The sequence below is a fragment of the Centruroides vittatus genome, unplaced genomic scaffold (assembly GCF_030686945.1).
Source record: "Centruroides vittatus isolate TY-2023 unplaced genomic scaffold, ASM3068694v2 contig_329, whole genome shotgun sequence".
In the NCBI taxonomy this organism is placed as follows: domain Eukaryota; kingdom Metazoa; phylum Arthropoda; class Arachnida; order Scorpiones; family Buthidae; genus Centruroides; species Centruroides vittatus.
The window spans coordinates 2,897,029-2,921,295 of NW_027122113.1; the positions used below are offsets into that span (position 1 = coordinate 2,897,029).

At 29.7% G+C, this 24,267-nt stretch overlaps 1 protein-coding gene across 5 annotated transcripts in view; it reads left to right on the forward strand.

Annotated features, from left to right (window-relative positions):
* LOC136973780 (F-BAR domain only protein 2) overlaps window positions 1–24,267 on the forward strand; it is a 104,099-nt gene that overhangs the window by 14,238 nt on the left and 65,594 nt on the right. For all 5 annotated transcript variants that reach the window (XM_067268538.1, XM_067268540.1, XM_067268539.1 and 2 more), the window contains exons 2-5: window positions 12,775–12,866; window positions 18,210–18,284; window positions 23,618–23,759; window positions 23,844–23,915. In XM_067268538.1, the coding sequence (XP_067124639.1) occupies window positions 12,775–12,866; window positions 18,210–18,284; window positions 23,618–23,759; window positions 23,844–23,915 (381 nt within the window). The remainder of the gene's footprint in view (window positions 1–12,774; window positions 12,867–18,209; window positions 18,285–23,617; window positions 23,760–23,843; window positions 23,916–24,267) is intronic.

Here is a 24,267-nt window from a genome sequence, read left to right on the forward strand (position 1 = left end):
AAATGTATTTGAACAAGTATATATTAATGAAAAACTGAGTGTATAAAATATATATAATAAAAAAATAAACTTAATAAAATTTTAAAATAATAGACAACAGCAGAATGCTGGATAAATTACATTCAATCAATATATCTTAAAAACTGGGTAATTGTAACTATACCACTCACTAAATAAACCATCACCAGTTCATAACTTGAAAACAAAAAATTTTTATGGACGTTTTCGTCTATGTGTAATAGACATCCTCAGGCATCAAGAATATTGAACAAACGACTCTCAAAATCAAATGTTTTTTAAAAAGTTTGGATTAATTCTGAATTAATCCAAACTTTACTATATTCAATCAACTTACTCAAAAGTCAAAAATCCAGCAAAAATTGAATTAATTAAAAAGTAAATTAAAGAATAAAAATACGAATAAAGTGAACAACAGGAATTTCATCTGCCTACATATTTTTATGTATAATTAAATTGTGGGATTATCAAAGAACGATTGCCAACCATTAGATAGGGATTCTGAATCTTTATTGTTAATACAATTATTTTTCAACATGGCCTTGAATATTTCCAATGTTTCAAGCATTCTTATATGATATTCATCATAGATTCTTTTTATTATTTTTGTTTTACTTAGATTCACAGACACCCCAGGCTCTGTTGCATATTCAGATAAAATAATGATTGTTGGTTTATTGTTATCTATGTTGTATTTGTGGTTATTGATTCTGCATTTTAAAGATCTAATTGTTGATCTGATGTAAGTTGGAAATTAAATCTTTCATCTGTTACTGGGATTGAATATACACCTGATGTGTTGTTGTCTACCTCATCTTTACTGTTGTGTAGCAATTTGTAGATTGTGGCATTTCTATTGAAACGTAAGCTGGCATTTAAATATTTAGCAATTTGTTTATAAATTGATTTGAGTCTAAGATCAAAATCTATAATTATTCACCTAGTTGTTGGCAGGTGTGATTGTTCATTCATGACTTCTGATTGGGGATGCTTTATATATTTGTATTCTGTTTTTTGTGTCAGGTTTTGTATTAACTTTTTATCATACCCATGTGTTCTGGCTATTTCTTCAATATATTTGAGCTCTTCCATGCTGTTTGTGATATCTGAACAGTGTGTGTATATGGTCTTCTGACTAGAGCTCTGAATGCTACAATTTTATAAGTAAATGGGTTGTGTGAATGGGAAGGTATGAATAACGTTTGTTCCATAATCCCCTTTTGTAAGTGTATATAGTTTTCATTTTATTACAAGTTATCTCTTCCAGTTTTCATTTTGGATTTTACTTTAACATTTAGATACTAGTCAACTCTGGATATTACTGGTACTGTTTCCAAGTCATTTAAGCTTTTCATTAGTTCAAACTCCAGTTCTTACTAAATTTGAACACCTTCCTGTGGCATAATATTGAACTTGAGCTTGAAAATTCAATTTGAGCATATTAAAGATTGTTAGGCTCATCATCATATGTTGCTCAAAAAATGCAGTATCTTATAACAAAATACTATATAAATATAAAAATTAATCACTCAATATTATCCATGATTGCTTCAATTTTCCACTAAATTTAATGGGAATCCACCAACTTGGCAATATTGATTAAAAGCAATGGCAGTATATTTGGACATTTTGATCAGAAGTCCAGCTTGTGTTTTGTTGCATTGTTAAAAATTGACTTCATGCTATCAAATTTATGTGCCATTGAATTTACCTTCTAATAATGTGTGATCTTAATCTGACACGGTCAGATTGCTGAGATTGTACTGTACTTAGCATACTACTACTTAGCATAAACAAGTAACAGATGATTAATCTTTTAATTGGTACCCTGTAACTAATTTCAACTCTATTAATATTATATTAATACAATTAACTCTTATTAACTCAGTATAAGAGAGAAATAATTGAGTTATGGAAATTTCCATCATTTTAATGAAATCATACAAACAATACAATTTGACATAAATATAAGACATTATATTTAGTTTCTTAGGTTTGTACATTACAAAAAATGTTTATACTGTTAGTGAAAGAAGTCTAAAGTAAATTTGTCATGAATGATCAATCCACTACTTCCTGTTCAATGAAGTGTTTTCAAAGTAATCAAGCATATCTGTTTCATACATAATGTAGTTTCTAAAAAGCTTTTTTGACATTTAAAAATTGGAACACTTTATAAAATTTGACTGGCTAACTTACTTACATTTAAGAATAACATCATTACTTTAGGAGTTAAATGCCTCTAAATTTTTAAGATTTCTATGGTGGCATTGGAGAAGTTGACATATCCCTCTTTGTTTCTTCAAGTATACATTATTAAATGTTTGATTTTATTCATCTAAATGTGGCTTAGTGTGATTCTGTGAAAATGCAACAAAGTATACAATATCAGGCATGAAATGATTTCACTGGAATTCTAGATTTCTAGTTATCAAAACATCTCTCAAAACTGTTTCACTCAGAGAGAGAAAATGCATTGCATTTATGGAAGTTACTGTGTGTGATAACCTGAACTCCTGAAAGAATGAATGATGTAGTGAACAACTCATTCCATTGTGTATTGTAGATAGGTTAGACATTTAGACATATTTTGTGAAGATAGGATGGCAGCATTGTCGAAGCAATTCAAAGTTGTTTGTAGTGAGGGTAGAAATATTAAAACTGTGATAATATTGTTTTCTGATGAAGAAGCTGCTTCAAACTGATATAAATATTCAGTTAAGCAAGCAATGATCAGAGCTGGTGCATTAACAGGAACATCAGAAATTATGGTGTAGAGAATTCATAATGAAATTATTAAAATTTCTGTACTTCAGAAACTGAGCTATACAATAATATAAAAACTCACTATCTTGATATTTTTGGTCTACTTCCAAGATCTGCAGGTCTTGGAAGTAGACCAAAAATATTGATGGGTCTGAAAAATTAGCTGAGTGAATATCAAGATAGTGAGATTTTACATTAATGAAATAACTATGCTAAGAGACACTTGACAGTTGAATTTATTTACTGTTTCAGAATATTTGTAACACATATTACACAAATGTGATGTTATGAACACAATTCAAAAACTCATTAATTATATCTGTTACTTCAAATGCACAGTGGTCTGTATCTACTTGAAAGTTGAGCTCTGGTGACAATAACCATCACATAAGTTATTGAGGCAGAAATAAAATTTGACCTAAGAAAGATATGAATTAACAAAGTTCCAATTTATCAAGAGTCATCTATATTAGATATTAGAAATAGGGCTTGATACTCATTTAATATTGGTTATTTTAAAAATTATACACTTATTAGTATTAAAGTAAAAATATGTTTGAGTAGAGATTAGTGAGTATTATCTGCAAATACTCGAATAATAGAAAGTATTCAAGATTTGAGATCTCAAATATTACATTAATAAAAAATAAATTTGAATACTATGAATAATTCCAATATCACACCATACATACAATAGTGGATCCATAAGAACCCAAAGTGAGGCTAACTCAAAAATTAAAAACATTTGAATAATTATAAGAACCTCTTATTAACCTGTACAAGATGTTTGTATTCCAGATGGGCTGATAAACCACATTTGCCATCATAAATTTTTTTAAATCAATGTTTTGAGGTTTGATTAAATAAGTTTTTAAGTTTTTTTTTTTTTTTTGGTGCTAATAGTATGCTCTTGTATCCACCATTGCATACAGACAGAGCCTTTTCAACATCTCTGGTTTAATTTGCGACAATAAAAGAAGCAGACTAGATTGTAATGTTTCAAATTCTTGTTTTTCTTAAATAAAAATCTGCACTAGGTGACAATAAGAAATTATTTGTCATTCTATTGTAGTAGAGATAAAAGTGCCTAAAAAACTACTTTAATAACCAAAATTAAAAGTTTGAAGTTTTATTTCTTAAGACTTAGTAAATTGTTTTTACAAGTATTTTTACTTTGTTTTACTTCACTAATTTATTTCAATATTTTAATAAATTAATAAATTTAATTACCTTATATAAGTATTCAGGGTATTTTGAGTATTCAAGATATTCAATATCTGATTAATATTTGAATTTGAGAATGATATTTGCCCATCTCTGATTTTGAGATTAGTCATTTTTATAAATGAAAATGAATCTTGCATAATTGAGTGATGTAAACAATTATTATTATAAAAATTTTCGTTAGGCTTAAAATTGACAAAAATCCAATGCGAAGTGACACGCAATGAAGAAAAATTTGGGATAGGTTAATATATTTTTTCATACATAATCGGTTATCCGAACAACCCCAGTCCCCAATTTATTTGGATAAACAACACTCTACTGTATAAAGAATATAAATTAATTTTTCAGTATAAATTATGAATTTTTAAAGTTTACCTAGAACAGAAATGTTTTTGTTAATCTGCATAGTAACTTATATTCAAGAATTCAGTATTTTTCTTTTTTTTTCTGTCATTTATATTTTTTTAATATAAATATCCTCTATTTTTTTTTATTGAGCCCTACAGATAATTTCTCTTTATAGTTTTGTGTTATTTTCTCATATTTCCCATTATGAGATCATATTTGTATTTTATCTTTTCTGAGAATGTTTTTCCTACTCTCTTTTTGTTATTATTCTTCACATATGCTGGAATTTCATATTTGTCTGATTTCTCATTTTTTAGTCAACTTTTTTTTTTTAAATTTTAATTATTTAAATGTTTTTAGTGCCTTGATTTGCACAACTTTAATCTTGCTAAGAAGTCTTTCAGAAGTTGCATTGAAAATATTAACATTTTTGAGGAAACTATAATAAATGAATGGGAAAGACTTGGAAAGAAGCCAAACTAATGTCCATAAGAAGGAAAGCACCTGCTGAGCATCTTAGCAGGTTTAAGTTGTTTTTTTTAATTATCGTCATTAGGAATTGATATAATTAAGTATTTCAATATTGAAGGTTTTAAAGATTAGTGTTAACTATGTCTTTCTTGTTGTTTTATTTTAACAATAAGATTGTTCTTAAAAAGTTCTCTATTACTGATATACCAGTATTCTATTACAAAAAATTGTATATATTGTTGCCTATATGTTGAGAGACAGCTGAATTGTTTTATACTGTTTGATTAGGAATATTGAACATTCTGAAAAATAAAAAGATAATTTTTAACAGTGAATGCAAAAATATTGTTATATTTGAAAAATTTTTTAAAACAAATTTTATATTGTCTGTGTAGCGTCTGTGTAGCAAAAGTTCTGAGTAGAAATTGCAATTTTCCTGAGTGGTAAAGAAAGATGATAAATATTACTTAGTAACGGCTGCGAGTGACTTTTTCTGTGAACCTTTCATTTGTGCAGCGAAGTGGTGAATTACTGTTTATTTGATTAACTTATTATTAAACAAGTTTAAACTAACACTAACTAAGTGAAGGTAAAGGAAAAAGCAATAATACAAAAAAATAATAATATGCAAAGATCTCCAGTCAAGCGTGGAAGACCTCCACTGACCAGAACGAGGACAGAGAACAAACAAGCTCAACCAAGCACTTCAAGCTCCAAACTCATTACGGATTACGGAACACAACCGAAAAGTGATTCACAAGAAGGAACAAAAGAATTCTCGAATCAAAATATGGAACCTGGTCAGCAGAATTCATTAGGCTCAACAGGTGAGTCACCTAATATTAATTCAAGCCTTCTTACTAATCCAGCAAGTCAACTTGACACCACAACTGCACTTCTATGGACTAAAATATCAGATTTAATAAATGCTTCAAATGATAAACTGTTAGAACAAATGGTCTATATAAAAGAAGACGTAGAACGAATACGTCAAGATATACGTGAGACTAAGGAAAGACAGATATATATGGAGGAAGAAATTAAAAATTTAAAACAACAACTAGAAAATCAAAAAAGTGAAAATGAACTAACGCAATTTAAAATAGACTCTTTAATTAATGATTATAATTATAAAAAAATAATTGTATACAAATATCCAAGCTCGAAATCCATATCTACGTTAGAGGTATATAACTTTATGACTAATGTACTAAACATTCACGATATAGCCCAAACTGAGATAACAGAAACAAACTTAATAACTAAGAAACCTAATACAACAGTAAGAATAACATTCAGCAATAAGCAACTTCGTGATAAATTTTTCTATACCTTTATTCAAAAGAAACAACAAAAAAACGCATTAGAAGAATGGGAAGATATGCAAATATCCCCAGATTTGACTAAAAACTCAAGGATAAGAAAGAAAAATTTACTCCCAATACTTCATGAATTACGAAAACAAAAAGACCAAGTTAAACTCCGTAATGATATATTAACGATAAACCAAGAAAAAATAACATATAGCCTAAAATTGAGCAAATTGGTTTATGTAAATAATTTTCGTCCTTATAGTAATCAAATAAATACAGACAGTTGATATCATGTTAAGCAAAAATATACGCAACATAACAAAGTCATAAAGAATAATCAAATGGTTTCCATTGCTAACTGGAATGGCCAAGGAATAAAAAATAAAACGTCACTAATAAATAATTTTTGTGTTAAATACGATCCGGATATTTTAGCAATTACTGAAACTTGGATTACTTCGAATTTGTATTATAAAACAAAATTTTTTAATAACTTTATAGTGGAATCGATTCAAGCACAAAAACCTACAGGTCCAGGCCGTCCAAGTGGAGGTATATGTATCCTTATAAAAAAGAACCTTGGTAAAATAATTGACATAAAAAAATTCAACAATTATATGCTACTTCTTATCTCATTACAGAAGCCTACTTTGGTAAATAAAACGAATAATTTAATAACATTATTAATTGCTTATATTCCGCCTGATGATCTAAGTACTTTAAAAAATATGTTTAAAACATTAGAAAGTTGGAGTCATATTTCTCCGCTCATTTTGGTAGTGGGAGATTTTAATGCAAGGATTGGTGAGTTAATAGATTCAAAATATAAAGGTGCCAATTTCAATATATCTAATAAACGTCTTTCGAAAGATAAACAAACCAACAGATTGGGTAAAAACTTTATCGAGTTGCTAACAGAACACAGATTGTTTCTTCTTAACGGCAGAATTCAACAGGATATTCCAGCTGAACATACTTGCTTGACTAATACGGGTGCTTCGACCATAGATTTCACAATTTGCTCTGAATTATTCTTAGATTGTTGTGTAGAATTTCAGACTACGAATTTTGATATTTCAGATCATTTTCCTACAATAGCAAAATTCCGTTTATTTCCTTTTGAGAATTCGGATTATATATATAACAACAACTTCAAGATAAAGTACAAATTGGCTAGTTATGAGTCCGAAATTGGAAATCGGTTTAAAAATATGCTAGAAGTAACTAATAATAACTGTGAAGAGGTATACAAAATAATGATGAATATCATGAATGATTATATAATATCAAACAAGGATAACAAATACGCGCAAAATAAAAATAAAAAAATCTGGTATGATTCCGATTGTTACAAAGAAAAACGGCGAAAGCAACAAGATTTAAAAATTTACAGGCAAAATCCTAATAAAGAAAATTTGATTAATTACAAAAACTCCAAACGAATCTACAATAACTTAATTAAGACGAAAAAGAAAAACTACTTTTGTAGAATTGAATCAAATTTAATAAATAATAGTAATAATAGCAAAATATTTTGGAATACTATCCGAAAATTTCGACCAAAAGCTAATCTAGGAGATATTAACATTTGTATAAGATTCGAAACTTGGAAGAAATTTTATCAAAGCTTCATTATAAAAAATTTAAAAGTTCCAATGGAAAGAAATATTAATTATTATGATGATTATTTAAACGCTGACTTGACTATGAATGAACTCGACGAAGTAATTCAAAAAACAAAAAACAATACTACCCCAGGGGATGATAACATACCAACCAAATTCTTAAAAATGCTACCAACGGAATCTAAAATAAAATTATTGAAAATATTCAATGCTATGTACAGCACATTGTCCTATCCTGAATCTTGGAATTCCATAATCATGACGATGATCTATAAAAAGGGAGACCAGATGGCTCCAGAAAACTATAGACCTATAGCTTTGTTATCTACACTTAGAAAATGTTTTACATCGATACTTGCAAAAAAATTTCAAAATTGGATCAAAATCAACGAGTTAGAAGCAGAATTTCAGTTTGCTTATACAAAAAATAAAGGCACCGAATTTGCGATATTTACTTTGCTAATGATTATTCAAATATATCTCGTAAAAAAACATAGAAAAGTGTATGCTGCTTTTATAGATATTAAAAAGGCATTCGATTCAGTATATGTACCTTTTTTACAACAAAAACTTAAGGAGAGTGGTGCTAGTTCTCAATTTACAGGAACAATATCAATATTATTTCAAAATTATAAAATAAAGATCAAGCACGGTAAAAACATTCTTCCACCATTAACGCATTCACGTGGTATTCTTCAAGGAGATCCATTATCTCCACATTTATTTAACTTTTATTTGAAAGATATAGATCATCTTTTTTCTGAAGTAAACGATGGTATACTCATAGGCAATAAAGCATTTCATTATATTCTCTTTGCTGATGACTTGGTTGTGGTAGCACCGACAAAAATTTCTCTCCAAAGGAAAATCAATCAATTAAATTCGCATTTTAAGTCTAAATATTTAGCAGTTAATCCAAGTAAAACTAAAATAATTATTTTTCGGAACAACAGTAAAATATCTGTTAACGAAACAAAAATTTATCATGAAAATATCCTGCTACAAACTGTCAATGAGATAAATTACCTAGGAATTAATTTTGACTGGAACTTAACATTTAAATCGCACATTTCTAAACTTAACAATAAAGTCAATCAAGCAATCGATAATCTTTTGTTTTTATGCAGCAGATTGAAAACTTCTGACTTAAGAATACACATGAAACTTTACAATTCGATTATTAATCCAATGATATTTTACGCCAGTCCCATTTGGAGCTTGGATTATCTCTACAAATTAGAACGATTCCATATTTACTATCTACGCAGATTATTTCAGTTAGAACGGACAATACCCGGATATGCACTACGTCATGAAACCAATCGTATATGGTCTTTCCCGTTCATATTAAAACGAATCATTAAATTTTATTACAGACTCAAATTCAATAGTGACAACAATTTGATTGCTCTATATCATGAAAACATCAAGCAAAGTAAACTTCAAAAAAATAAACAGCTATGGCATAACAAATTAAAAACTATCTTCAACTCTTTTGGAGTATCAGAACTACTATTTCAAGATAACATTCAAGATTGGAAAACAGGCTACTCACTACTTTTAAACTCAGCTATGGCACAATCCATAAACAAAGATCAGTTCTCATTACATAGCAGTAAATATCATCCGTGGTACTTAGATATATTTAAAATACCATCAGTTCAATCATATATGTTGTATTCGGTAAACTTGAATGTAAAACGCTTTATAGCACAACTTCGTTTAAATAAAAATTCGCTGTATGTTAACAACACTTACATAAGCTTATCAACAAAATGTTTCTTATGTAACTCCGATGATTCAACACCTTATCATTTAATATTAAAATGTCCAAAATTAAATGATATTCGTGAACACTATGACATAACTCGAACTTATAAATGCAATTCGCTAATAGAATTGTTAAAAAACTTCAACAAAATGGGTAAAAAAGACTTATATAAAATTTATAACTATTTTTGTAAAATAATCGACATTTATAAAAACAAAACAAACTAACACTAATGAAGTATTAAAACATGTTATTATTAATGAAATAGAACAATAAAATTGTAAGATTCAAATTAAAAATGTTTGGAATGTATTCGCGGAAAAATAGGTGTAAATTAAAATCAAAAGTATTGTAAAGTAAAAAACAAGTAAACAATGTAAATGTAACCCCCTTGTAATAGGGAAGAAATTTCCAATAGACAATAAATGATGATGATGAATATTACTTAGTAACCATTTACTTAGAATTTAAATAAGATTTCTGTAGTAATTAATAAAAATTAGCAAAATGGAATCTTTTGTTAATGCTAATTTTTATTTTTTTAAATAAACAGATTTTTCTTTAGTTTTAATTAAAATAAGTTTGATAAAGAAAACTTTCAAGATGAAAGAATACTCAAAATGTTTGTTTGAAGAATTTGAATAAGCAAGTTTCTATTATCTGTTTACAATAGAAACAGTTATATTTTAAATTTGTAATTATAAATGAAATGTTTTTGAGAACCAGTTCTCATTGTGAGTTTCATTTATTTTAAGAACAAGAATTTAATTTTGAAGATGATGTGAATACTAGATCTTAGATTATCATCATTAATGCTTTGCTGGTTTATTAACATTTGACAAAAAAAATTGATAAACTAAGTTTCCAAATTTTTTCTGTTAATAATATGAATATTTATAATTTTTTATATACATAGGCTGTTTTTTTTTTAACCTCTGATGGTCCATAAACAAAGACAAGTGTAAATAACAAAATGAATTTATTACCAAAAGTTAGGTACAAACATGGTTACTTTTCGACATAGTCACTGTGAAGATTGAGGCATCTGTCATATCTGTGGATGAGCTTTTCCATCCCCTTGTTGTAGAATGTTGCCGCCAATGACTTGAGATGGGCACTAATGTTGTTTCGAAGATTGTCATTAGTCTTGAACCTCTGCCCTGCTAGCCACTTTTTCTGTTCAGGAAAGAGGTGGAAGTCGCTTTGTGCTAAATTGGGGCTATATGCTGGGTGTTTAAAGGTGGTGAAGACTTCCACCTTTCAGACTTCCACCCAACTTGGAACTTTTTAATGTGTGAAGACTTCCACCTCTTTCCTGAACTGAAAACATGGCTAGCAGGGCAGAGGTTTGAGACTAATGACAATCTTCGAAACAACATTGTTAAGGCTATCTCAATTCACTGGCAGCAACATTCTATGATAAGGGGATGGAAAAGCTCGTCCACAGATATGACAAATGCCTCAATCTTCACAGTGATTATGTGGAAAAGTAACCATGTTTGTACTTAACTTTTGGTAATAAATTCATTTTGTTATTTACACTTGTCTTCTTTTTATGGACTGTCGGAGGTTGGAAAAAAACAGCCTACATGTATTTTTGTACTAAATAACTACTTGTAGTTGATAACATTACAATTTTATCATACAGAAATTAAAGATTTTAAACGTGAATTTAAAGATATTTTTATCTGCATTTATTCATTACAAAATTCTTGTTTTTATAAAAATTTTGCAAATTGTCATTGTGCAAATAGTTATACTGACTTTTAACACATTAAGTACTACGTGAGTTGTATTTAACTCATGCTAGTTTTGAGCTTGGGGTTTCATGAAGCATATATAACTCATCTCTCTCTCTACCATGGTGTGCAGATTGACATTCTATAACATGCATGTTACGTGATGGGGTACCCTTGAGCAAAATCCTGTAGTTGGTTTGTGAAAGTTTTATTTGTTGATGTTTTTATTGTTAAAATTAATATTGACAATTTATTTCTAAAAAAGTGGATAAATTTTTACTTTTTTTTTATTTATTTATTTTTACCTTTTAAATTACACGTAAAGTGGTAAATTCAATAAGTTTATCATGCATTACATACAACTCATAGAGTGCAGTATAAAAATTGATTCTAGTGCTGTGTCAGTTATATAAAACTCACACACAGAAAACAATAAAAAAAAAAAAAAAAAAACAAATTTTTCATTAATTAGTTTTTATTCCATTTTTGTAATATAGTCCAGAGGAATAATTTTTCTTCTAGTATAGCACTCAATATGTACCAATTTAAGGGTTGATTGACATAAACATAAGTGGTAAGAGTATATTGATATGATAAAATTTTTAAAAGACAAATTATTCTAATATCAAAAGCATTGGTCTGACTTACCGAAGCAATCAGATTAAGCAATTGATTTCAAATTTCAATTATGTATTTTTTGCAAAATATCTTTGCTAAGTGTAAATATTTATTTTTATGTTGTTAGTAAATCTGCTCTATTAATATTAATGTAGGTTAACCATCATCAATCTGGCAGTCAATAATCTAGTACTAATTTCCAAAAATGCATTCCAGATAAAAAAGAAAATACAAATAACATTGTAGAAATGAGATCAAATATTAATCCATAAATGTTTATAATCTTAATAAAATACTAAATATTTATTTTCTCAAAAAATTTTGTTAATTGTTAAAATAAACAGATGTAAAATAAATGGAAGTTTTACCTAGAAATTCATATTAAAATTCTATATTAGCATAGAAATAATAAAATGCATTTAGCTATATTGAAATAAAAATTATTACTGCTGACACATTTTAATTATCATGAACCTAAAATAGATTATTAAAGAAACCTATTTGATGTTTCTTCAGTTCATTTTGTTTTTATTTCCAAAGACACTCAAAAATAATTGGATATTTATTTATTTAAACATAAAAGGTAGTCTGATGAAAACATATTTACCTTGCTTAGAAGAAAAGAAGCATAATTAATCGATATTACTTTCAATTTGTTGTTTCTTGTTTTTTAATGACATCCATATCTGAAGCAGTTGTTATTAATTCGGTATTGCAATGATACTGAATTTATTTTTAAGTGTTTTTTATTAAACATTTTATGATTGCATTTTATATTTTAAAATGAATATTATCTGTGTGATTTAAGATTTAGAATGACACTTTATTTATTTATTTATTTTTAAGTTTAAGAATTAAATTGAATTCTAATTTTTTAGGGAGAAGGCAACAATGGATTTGATGTACTATATCATAATATGAAATATGGTTATGGAGCCAGTAAAGAGTTAGCTGATTTTTTTAGAGAAAGGTAATTTAAAAATGTATTTTTTTTTATTTTAAATTGTACTGTACATGTAATTTTTAAAATCATCATATTATATATTATGTAATCACATTTTTTGAAATGTAATGATGATTTGTTGTTTTAATTGATTACAATTTTTCACAAATAATTATAAATTTAATACCTTAAATTTATATTGAATTTTCATTAATGAATATAATTTTTGTTATAAGTCATATATTCAAATATCTACATTACTAAGCATTAACCAATATACATGCATTCTTTGATTTTACATGATAAGTTCAAATAGTCTTAATTCAAATTTTATTTGAATTAGATTCTAGATTGTTTTCTCATTTAATAATTGAGTATAAATATAATTATTTTTCTTTTTCATGAATGTGTGAGTACTGATTATAAAAAAAATTTATATTGTGTATATTATATGATACATATACTGAGTGGCCAATTTATTATGACCACTTACAAAGTTTATGCAAATTAGCTATAATGGCACTTTATTATCACCAGAGGATGAGTTTGGTATAAAATGGGATTGCTGGATGATTGTACAGACAGTTGTAAGGAATGCATGTGAAGATATGGGTAAAAGATGTGATTTAACAGATTTTGAACGTGGAATGATTGTGGATACTAGAAGCAGTGGAGCATGTATCAGCAAAACTGCTTTGCTCGTGAAGTGTTCAAGAGTAACTAATATTCATGTGTACAAAGAGTGAACTACCAAACAAAAATGTGCTTCTCAATGTAAGGCATATCAGCTGCTAGATGCTCAAGATGAAAGGAGAGTAGCCGGACTTGTACAGTCCAACAGAAGAGCAACAATGTGTCAGATTACAGCTGATCTTAGTCAGGGAACATTTCCAATAGTCTCTGAATAAACTGTTTGCCATACATTACATCGTATTAGGTATGGAAGCTAACAAGATCAAACAACTCCGATTCTCACAGGATCATGAAGATTGACTGGAAAAGGGAAGTAATGACTGGAAAAGGGTAATGTGATTTGATGAATCACATTTTCAACTGCACCATGCAGATGGCAGAGTGCAAGTATGGAGAAAACATGAAAGCATGGACCCTACATGCATTACCACAACATTTCAAGCTGGTAGAGGCAATGTTATGGTTTGGAGAATGTTTGGGGATCCTGACATTGTTTGGGCCCTTTGCTTTGTGTGGAACAATGTCTTAATACCCAAAAGTATTAAATATTGCTGCTGACCAAGTACAGTACATCTGGAAATGTTAATAGTCTATCCAGGGATGGGAAACCTTTTTCTATGTAAGGGCTACATTTAAAACTTTTGAATTGATGTGGGCTGCACATGAGAAAAAAAAAACAAAATCGGGTAAATCATAATTATTCATTATAAATTAACATAAGAATACTTAATTTGACTTCTGTCATTGATGTGAACATAATATATCTGAAATATTTGGTTGAATATTAGTTACTGCTAGTTTTAATGCACATCTGTTAGCCGATTTCTTGTTTTACATTTTACTAAGTTGTAGAAAATAACAGTAAAATTTTTTCTGCATACTTTATTAAGTTTGGAAATTGATATATTTATTAATATTTTGTGTGATGAAGGCTGCAATTTGCCCACTGTTGGTCTACCCCACTGGAACTGGATACATCTAGCAGAACAATGATACATGCCATAAAGTTCAAATTGTCCAAAGATGGTTTGAAGAACATGAGAGAGACTTCATCTTGCTTAGTTGGCCTCCATAATCACTGGATCTCAATCCAAATGAGCATTTGTGGGATGAGGTAAAAAGGTGCATCTGGCAGCTGGATCCAGAACCATCCATTCTTAGTAAACTGGAGAATGTAGTTTATCAGATATGGTGACAGATTCCTCCAGCCACTTAACAACATCTCATCCATGTCAAGGAGAATACAGCAGTATTGCAAGCAGATGACCCAACAATGTACTGAGTAGATTTCATAAAAAATTGGGGTGTACTATAGATTACCCCCTATGGAATTTCAGGACTTTGATTATATATTGGAACTCAGGGGACCGAGACGAGTTCAACGGTACCCTATTTTTGGACCAGAGACGAAAAATAAAAAAGTTATTATACTTTTTCACTTATCATACTTTTTTAATGCTCATGAAGACGGCACTATAGTTGCTAGTACTGCCATCTTGCAGTAAAGTCTGCAAACCATGACGTCGGACTACAGTCATCTCCCGGAGCGTTAAACACGCGATACGAGAGCAGAGAGAGCGACGCGACTTCCGATCATCGCGCGATCGCCATTTTGGTTAATGTTACTTATGGCAGCGAACATGGCGGCCCGACTGACCTCTCGTATGGGCGCCACCACACGCCACCATGTGCTAAACTAGTGATCGATTCAAGGTAGTTCTTGAACAAAGTAAAAAAAAAGAGGGAAACGTCTTCTAAAGGCAATTTTAACAGCAAGCGACGGGACTCCCGATTGCGATAGCAAAGCCGACTTAGCGGAGAGCGACGCGACTCTCTATCATCGCGTGATCACTGAAAAAAGTATGATAACTTTTTTATTTTTCGTCTCTGGTCCAAAAGTAGGGTATCGTTGAACTCGTCTCGGTCCCCTCAGTTCAGATATATATTCAAAGTCCCGAAATTCCATAGGGAGTAATCTATAGTATCCCCAAAAATTGGCCACTCTGTCTGTCTGTGTGTGTGTGTGTGTGTGTGTGTGTGTGTGTGTGTGTGTGTGTGTGTACGTACAATGAAAAAGATGTAATCATCAAACTTAAGTTAAATTTTAATTTTAAATATAGATAATAAAAATGTTATTACTATTTCTTTATAATAATTATTTGTTTACAAATTCATGTATAAACTAAATTACTAACATAGATAAACAATAATATTTATTGTTATCATAATGATAATAAAATACAGTAGAGCGTCGATAAGTGGAATGGCCGGAAAGTGGAACGATTTTCAGTCGGACTGTGTCGTGCTGAATCGAATGTTTTGATACCAAATTTACTTCTAAAGTATAATTTTCATGTTTTTTATATTCTTTAATATATTTATTTTGTTTGTACAAAATGCAGAAATAATTTTTAACGATACGACAGCCTCGATGATTATTATAAAAATTTTCGTTAGGCTTAAAATCGACAAAAATTCAACACGAAGCGACACGCAACGGAGAAAAATTCAACAGGAAGCGATACGCAACGGAGAAAAATTTGAACAGCGGACAGGTTAATGTATTTTTTCGTACAAAGTCGGAAACTGGAACAAATCATTAACTGGAAGGACCCCAGTCCCCAATTGGTTCCACTTATTGACGCTCTACTGTATAAAAGTTCTCAAAAAATACAATAAATTTTAATATAGTATAATGATTACAACTTAAAAATTTTTATGAAAAGTTAGAATCTGCATGTATTTACAACATACAAATTAATGGCTGCTTTTTCTTAATTATGCTGAATTAAAGTCATATAATTTAAGCCCAAATACAATCATGCACAATGTTTATTCAGGTAACATTCAACTTCATATATATTCATGGTCCCATAAAGTTGTAGTAGAGAATAAGACTATAATATTGGAAAATGGAAAATTTTGAAGATTTTGGGAAACATTGGCTTAATCTGGCGTAAAATATAATTGGTATAGAGGGAAAAGCTTGTTATGGATTTGGTAACACTGATCTCATTTCTGTTTTGTACAAAACAATTACACTGCCAGGTGTAAAGTTTATAGTGTAGCCAGTGTTTTCAGGTCTTAAAATTTTAAATTTTCCAGAAAAATCCGTCAAAAGCTGCAAATTTCTCCGGATGTAAAATAAATATTATTATATAAAAAATTATGATACGGGAACAATTGCATAATAAACATTTTAATTAGTATTGTATGATGTGTTAAATATTTTGACTATTTAATCAATATAGATATATCCAAAATCTATTCAAAATGAAATAAGTATTTAGAATGTACAGGTTTTGAACAGTAAATATAAAAAGCAGATATTTGGATATAAATTTAAAAAGTGTCAATTTCTTTTAATTATAGAAATTGATAACTTTTGGACTTTTATTTTTGTTTAATAATAATAATAATTATTATTAATATTATTATTATTATTATTATGAGTTTCTTGAATAATAATAGAGACTAAAGAAATGTAAAAATTTAGATTCCAGACAGAGACCTCAAATATTCAAACTGTCTAGATACATTATTCACACTTTCAGATATAGATACATTAGTTTATTCTGATTTGATCACTGTAGTTACATACCGTGATGTAAAATACCATCAAAAATGGACACAGTCAAAGTAATTACAAATTATAAGCTTACCAAGCAAAGAAAACTAGAATCACAAATAAATGTCATTGGACCATAATTAGGCAAGATAACACCATAGCCATACACTAAAACACCAAACTAAATGAAACAGGTTAAAAGAATATTCAGGAAAATCAAAATGCACTCATTCATGAACAACGTAATTTACATGTACAGGAATATATTGACACTCTCAAACAAAAACTCAGCCATATCACAAAATCCAAAACAATATAAAAATTTGTACATTATGAAAACAACAAAATAAGCTATTTACAAACAATGAAAAGTTCTACAGCTAAATATATCTACACAATCACATTACAATGGTACACCAACAGAAAAACAACTCATGGACTAGTGGTCTGCACTTTGATCTAATCTAGAAACAGACAAAAATGAAGCAAGCTGAATTGAAGAAGAAAACATGCACAAGACACTAATTGTTCCTTGCGTTGAAATAAACACAATGATATCAAACATTCAGACAAAGAACACACAATTGGAAAACACTTTGTGCAGACAACATTTGCAATTTCTGGTATAAAAAGTTTATATTTTTGCACCAGGGTCTAGCTAAACATTTTATATACACAATCCACAAGACCTGCCAAAATTTTTTACATGGGACATTGCATACATGAAACTCAAACACCATCGTCATAGACCAATCACACTACAAAATATTTACTTCATACATTTGTCTTCTTTCAGAATTCTCAGTGAAAAATTTTTTAAGTAGTTTCAGTCTGAATTATTTAGCTTTACTTCTGTGTAAAGTTGCAATTTTTAACTATTTCATTGCAAAGATAACTATTTCTTATTTATTTCTGTATATATAATTTTCAAAATCACAGAAAAATTTATAGTTACTGTATAGTAATACTTTGGTAAATAAAATTAAATCCTAGAGTATAATTTTTTTTTTTTTTTTTTAATTTTTGTTCTAAACAGAACATATCTAAACACAATTAAGAATGTAAAATACCATAAATCTATGGTTTTTAAATTTCATTAATTTTTTTAGATCAGTAATTGAAGAAACTCATTCAAAACTCCTTGCAAAATTGGCCAAACATGCAAGTAATTGCTGTACTCAAGGGTAAGAGAATTACATGATTTTCTTTTTAAATTTATTATGTAGCATAAATTGTAGGATAATCTTTGTAATTACATACTTTTAACGGAATGTATTTGAATCACGCAATCAGTTCAAACTTTTAAAAAACATTCTATTTTTGGTTATCTGTTTGTTCGATATTGTATAACCTGAGAATGTCTATTTCACATAGACAAAAATGTTTGTAAATTTTTCCTTTTTTCTTGTTATGTGCTGGTGTTGGTTTTATTGAGTGATATATTTATACAAACCCAGTTTTTGAGATACATATGGACATGCAATGACTGATTAGTTATAAGGACCTAAAATGTGTAATAGTAAATAAAAATTTAATTTGAAGGTTGGGAATGTGTTGATAGAATAGATTTAATTTTGTAGTTGAGAAAGTTTCTTTGCAGGAGAAATAGGTCAAGGTATAATGAGATATTCTTTTTCAGAAACTAGTTCCTAATTAAGAAAGAAAGCTCCTGTTGTGCCTCCACCTTATTGTGTTGGGGGGCTTGGTGATCTCTGCTGCAGTGCTTCTGTGACTCATCAATGCCAAGGTGGATACATTGTGTCCAGGGCTGAAAAGTATCCAAGCAGTGTAATAGATGCTGCAAATGATTCTCTTGGAGCACTAGGTGACACTCCTCTATACTCAGGCTTGCATCTGCATTGGGGCTCTAGATTTTGACCATATAGTTCCCCTACTTTACAACCCATTCATAGTTTTTGAATCTGAAAAACAATGCTTAGCGGCAAGCTCACTGTTGCTGACTCTTGTGAACTCCAACAAAACATTTGATGGTCTCACTAAGGATAAATCATTATATTAATTAAGGCTTATCTAAAGCAGTCTTCAATACTGCAGGACAGCTTCTGCAGTTTTGAGCCACCATGCAGCGTGACATTGATATAGTTTTGATACATGAACCCTGAATCATCAGGGACCAATTCAGGGTCTTGTCTAACTTGGATGGCACTCTTATCATTCATCTGACAAGGATCCATATACTTGCATTTTTGTTAGTAAATGGACTCAAGTATTTTTCAACTCAGATCTCTGGACAAGAGACTTGATTGGTGTTAAGAAGGAGATTTAGTCTCCTCTGCCTATCTTCCTTATGATTCTGCTGAGCTTCCTCCTCCTAGGAGATCAGATCTGTGGTAAAGTTTTCTACCCACACTTCATCTTCCTCAAGTCCTTGCAGACTACACTGTTTAGGAATGTAAAGATTACAATATCAAAGGTAATCGTATCCTGAACTTTTGGTAGGTACAGACCTAGAAATGTTAAATCAAGATGACAAACTCACTTAAGTCTCTTCTAGACCTACAACAATTCTGGAACTCACTCTAGCTTCCTCTGTTTTAGACAATAGAATGATGAATTGGTATGTGTCTGATGAACCTTCTCTATCTGGTCAGACACATGACATTTATCCTTAACTTGGCTTCTATTCTAAAAAGGGCAGCTTTTTGCAACCAAAGAGGATTAAGTAATTTTTAAAGAGGTCTTCCAGATTGGATTGCTTTTTCTTCTGGATTTAACGTTCTGTTGGACATTTGAATTTACTGTTGATTTTGTGCAACAACACATTTTTGAGTCCTATACCATTAGGGTGAAAAAGTTTAATAAAAAGGTGATTGTTGCTTCAATTCTTTCCACTTGTGTCACGTTAGTTTCTTTGAAGTCTGGAAAAACTGAGTAATTTTAACTCGCTGGTGTAAAGAGAGAACTTTAAGTATTTTTTAAACTTTTTAATTTTTTAAAAGTTATTAATAACCGATTCCATTGCTTTTATTTAATTTTATACCTATACCATTAGTTGTTCTATCGAGAGGGGAGTCCTACCTACCTATCATTTAGTTTCTTGGTGGAATAGTGAGTTGAGCTCTTCAAGGTCTTCAATTCTGAAGTTATTTAACCACATTAAGCATACTGGTAATAATCAAACATCAACAAAAACCTTTAAAATGCAGCTTTTTGTTAACTAATCTAATATTTTCAGCCAAAATCAAGTGATTTTGATTTTTATTCCCAAAGAAGGTCATTCAAATGGCCGAAAACATTCAATTAGTTAACAAAAAGCTGCATTTTAAAGGTTTTTTTTTTGTCGATGTTTGATTATTATTTAACTGCAGTTTGAAAAGAGTGTGTACTGATAAGTGGAAGATTTATCATGAAATTCTCACCCAGTATAAAAAAAAACTCTTAGAAGTGCAAAAAGATCTTCTTAGAGGACTTTTGCTTGACCATTTCTAGCATTTTCAGACTAAAGAATATTTTAGCTAAGGAATCCTGCTCTGAACTGGGTTCTTTAGTTCTTCCCAGTAGTAAATCTAGTCTTTGCTTGGAAAACTATCTTCTATTTACTTAAGGCTCATTTCCCAGGCTCCAGAATTAATGATTTAAGTAAATCTTTGAAATTTTTTAAACCTTTGTCTAGATCCAACAGGGAATTCTGAAGACAGGCTAGATCATTGGTTTCCACTGCTAAGATCAAATGGACTTTTAAATTATTTGATCTGTTTAAGTCAGCTGGACCTGATAGTATCATTTTGGTCCACTTTCAATATGGAGCTATATTTAGGCTCCCATTCTCTGTCACATTTACCATGCTTGTATAGCAATAGGTGGTAGTTTTTATTCCTAAGCCTGGCAAGAAATTGTATTTTGAAGCCAAAGCTTTTAGACCTATTAGCCTAATCTCTTATGTTAAACACATTGGAGAAGCTCATTGGATAGGCATCTGAAAGACACTTGTTAGTAGGTTTCTTTACATTTTCTTAGTTTGCCTATCAACTTGATGAGTCATGTAAGGTTGCTTTGCACAATTTGGTTTTCCAGATTGAGAAGGACTTGGTTGTCAAGAAGATTCCATTAGCTGTATTTCTTGACATTGAGGATGTTTTTGATCAGATCTCTTTTGAATCTATTGTGTTACACTTGAGTGTGGCATTAATCCTGTTCTTTTTACTGAATTGACTTTATTCTACATCATTATAGTGTGGTGATTTCCCTTTTTGGTACTTCCCTGGTGTAATCATTGTGTGAGGCTGCCCTTAAGGTAGTAAGTATTCTTTCACTGTTGTTGTGATGTCTTGTTGTGGATGATCTGAGGGACATTAATGGTTCTGGTTGTATGCCCAGGTTTATGCAGATGATATTGTTCTGCTTTATGTGGGGAAATTTTCCAATATTTTGTCAGACTTTCAAAGAGACCTGGGCAAGACCTGTTTCAAGTAGGTGACTAGTATGCAGAGCAGGTGCTGGCATATTAGCTTGAGCATCAATCCTGACAAAATTGTTACTGTTCTCTTTATTTGCAGGAGAGCTCTAAGAGATTTCTCTGATCTCCTTTCTGTGGTAAAAGGATGGAACTTTCTATCAATGTAAAAGATTCTTGTTCTATCAAGTACCTTGATAGAACAAGAAAGCTGCACCTTTATTACTTGACCAAACAAGGTATAAAATCTAGCTTGTTATGTATCTTACACCTTGAAATGGTGCTAGATAAAGCCAGGTGTATCTTTTGATTATATAGAGATACTCTTGGCAAAACCTAAGGTCTACAACCTTGTGTCCTCTTTTAGATTTTTACTACAGTGATTTGACCAAAAAAGCCTATGCCATCATAGTTTGGTGGCCTAGCTGCTTTGCAAACATTGTCAAACAAACTTGCAAAGTTCACAACATACTGAATGACTGCCAAAAGTCGTCTTGTGAAAGATTTCTTGTCTTTTGAGAGTGTTGTGACTGGTTTTGGTCACTTTCATAAATACCTGTGCCAACTGAAACTATGCTCCTTAGCTTTTTGCTGCTTTTGTGGATCTTCTCTGCATCTCATTTGTGAGTATGCATATCTTTGCTCAGGCAGACTTGTTTTTCTGGGTTCTTTTTTTGAGTCCTGGTGATTGCCTTCAGCTTTCCTTCATAACTCTACTGTCGCTTTTTGTTTAGATTTCTAAAGTTCTAATCTCTTTGGGATGCACAATGGATTATTTTTTTTAAAATTGAGGTACAGACATTAGGCTTGTTGCCCTTCACCTGTATAATAAAGAATAAGGAAGAAGTTTAAATTTAAGATCAGAAGATATACATATGATATGTTTATAATATGAAAAGTAGGAGATAACAGGAAAGAAATAATAAATTTGATTAATAATGAAGTGTGTTGCTCTAGCAGTTCAGATCATTAAAACACAATTTTTCTGAACTGTGTTTAAATAGTTAGTTAAAAAGTTAAAATACTAAAAACAAAATAAATCAAAAGTGTGTAGAAAAAAATTCCAACTTTACATATATTGTATGATGCAATTAAGATTTAAACTAGTTATAGTTAAAATATTAACAAATGGAGCATACATCAGTTTAATTAACGAGAAATTTTGAAACAGAAGTTGAATAATATTAGAGACTGATAAGACTATTGGAGAAAGATTTTCTTTATTTGCAGGTTGCCATTTAGTTTAAATCTTGTATTCTTAGACTCAGATTTTGTCACCAATAATAATGGATTTCAGAACATGCTGAAGACAACAGCAGGTTCATGCAGATTCTGAGCAATTTCCAAGTCTTGATGTTTTTTGTTTTTGACTTAAGATTTGAGGAAAAACTTTTGCAGCAACTCTTTCCCAGTTATCAAGAAAGAGTTGACACTATTGGGCAAATTACAGGGACAATAGGGAATTGAGCCCTATTCATTAACAGACCAAAAAAAAAATCTTTTTTAATTTGTTTGTTTGAACTTCAAAATATTGTTTTTAAAACCAATACCAAGTTAAAACACTAAGGTTGGGAATTACCATAGCCACTTTATAATGCAAAAGTTTTTGTTTCCATAAAAAAAGAAGCTGAAGAAAGCTTTACCTTATTTAAATGTCATGATTAATGTAAATACTAATAAGAACAACAATGACTGAGTTGTCTAATTCATCGATTCTACATTTCAATATGCAGAAGGTGCAATTTTAATGCTTGTTATGACTTTTTTTTTTTTCTATTTTCTCTTCCTGTATATTTTTTGCATTGCTCTACTTAAATACCTTTATAGATTGTGTAAATGATCAATATTAACTCACCTAGTAAGTTTGAACCTGCACAGATGTGAGATGTAAAAATATTTTTTTCTCAAGAATTACTGTATATTTTGGAAAAATGACTAGATCAGTATGCCTACCACTTTTCTAGTATATGTGGGAATTTCAATCACATTATGATGATTAATATATTATATGTTTTCTAAATGATTGAGTAGACAATACATGCAGATAAAATATCTATAGCCCGTTATGAGATATTTTTTAAATTGAAGTATTTTATTTTTTAGGACATTTGCCCCATTTTGGCAACTTCTTAAGGCTTCTTCTGAAAAATTATCAACATTGCATGCACAAATGGTTCAAAGGTTCCAAGATCTTGTAAAAGAAGTCAATAAATATTGTGAAGAACAACATAAAAGGCATAAACAGGTGAACATAACATTAAAAAATAAAAGCATATAATTTGATTCTTATATTTTGTTTTCTGAAAATGTATTCGATGTCATCATATAGGTAAAGGAGGAGGAATCTTCTACTTTAGAAGTAGTGCAATATATACAACAAACAACACTCTCTCTTCATAAGGTAAGCCATTAGAAAGAATATATGGTAAGCAACAAACAATTATATTTCCTTTTATGTACAGGTTTATTTTAATACAAAAGTACACTTTAAGCATCATTTTAGAAAACTTGAGTAATTTATAATTTTTACTTTTAATGTTTTTAATAAGTTTAATTACATAAATGATGGATAAGTTTTTTTTTTATAATAGTATAATTGACTTTCAATAAATCAAACTTCATTAACTGAAATTGATTGTTAAGTTGAATTTATTTTTTTCTTTTTATAACTTCCATAAAGTTAATGAATTTTTAGTCTCCATAAGTTAAAACAATTTTCATGTCTGATGTGTATGCTTTCTATTGTATATTCA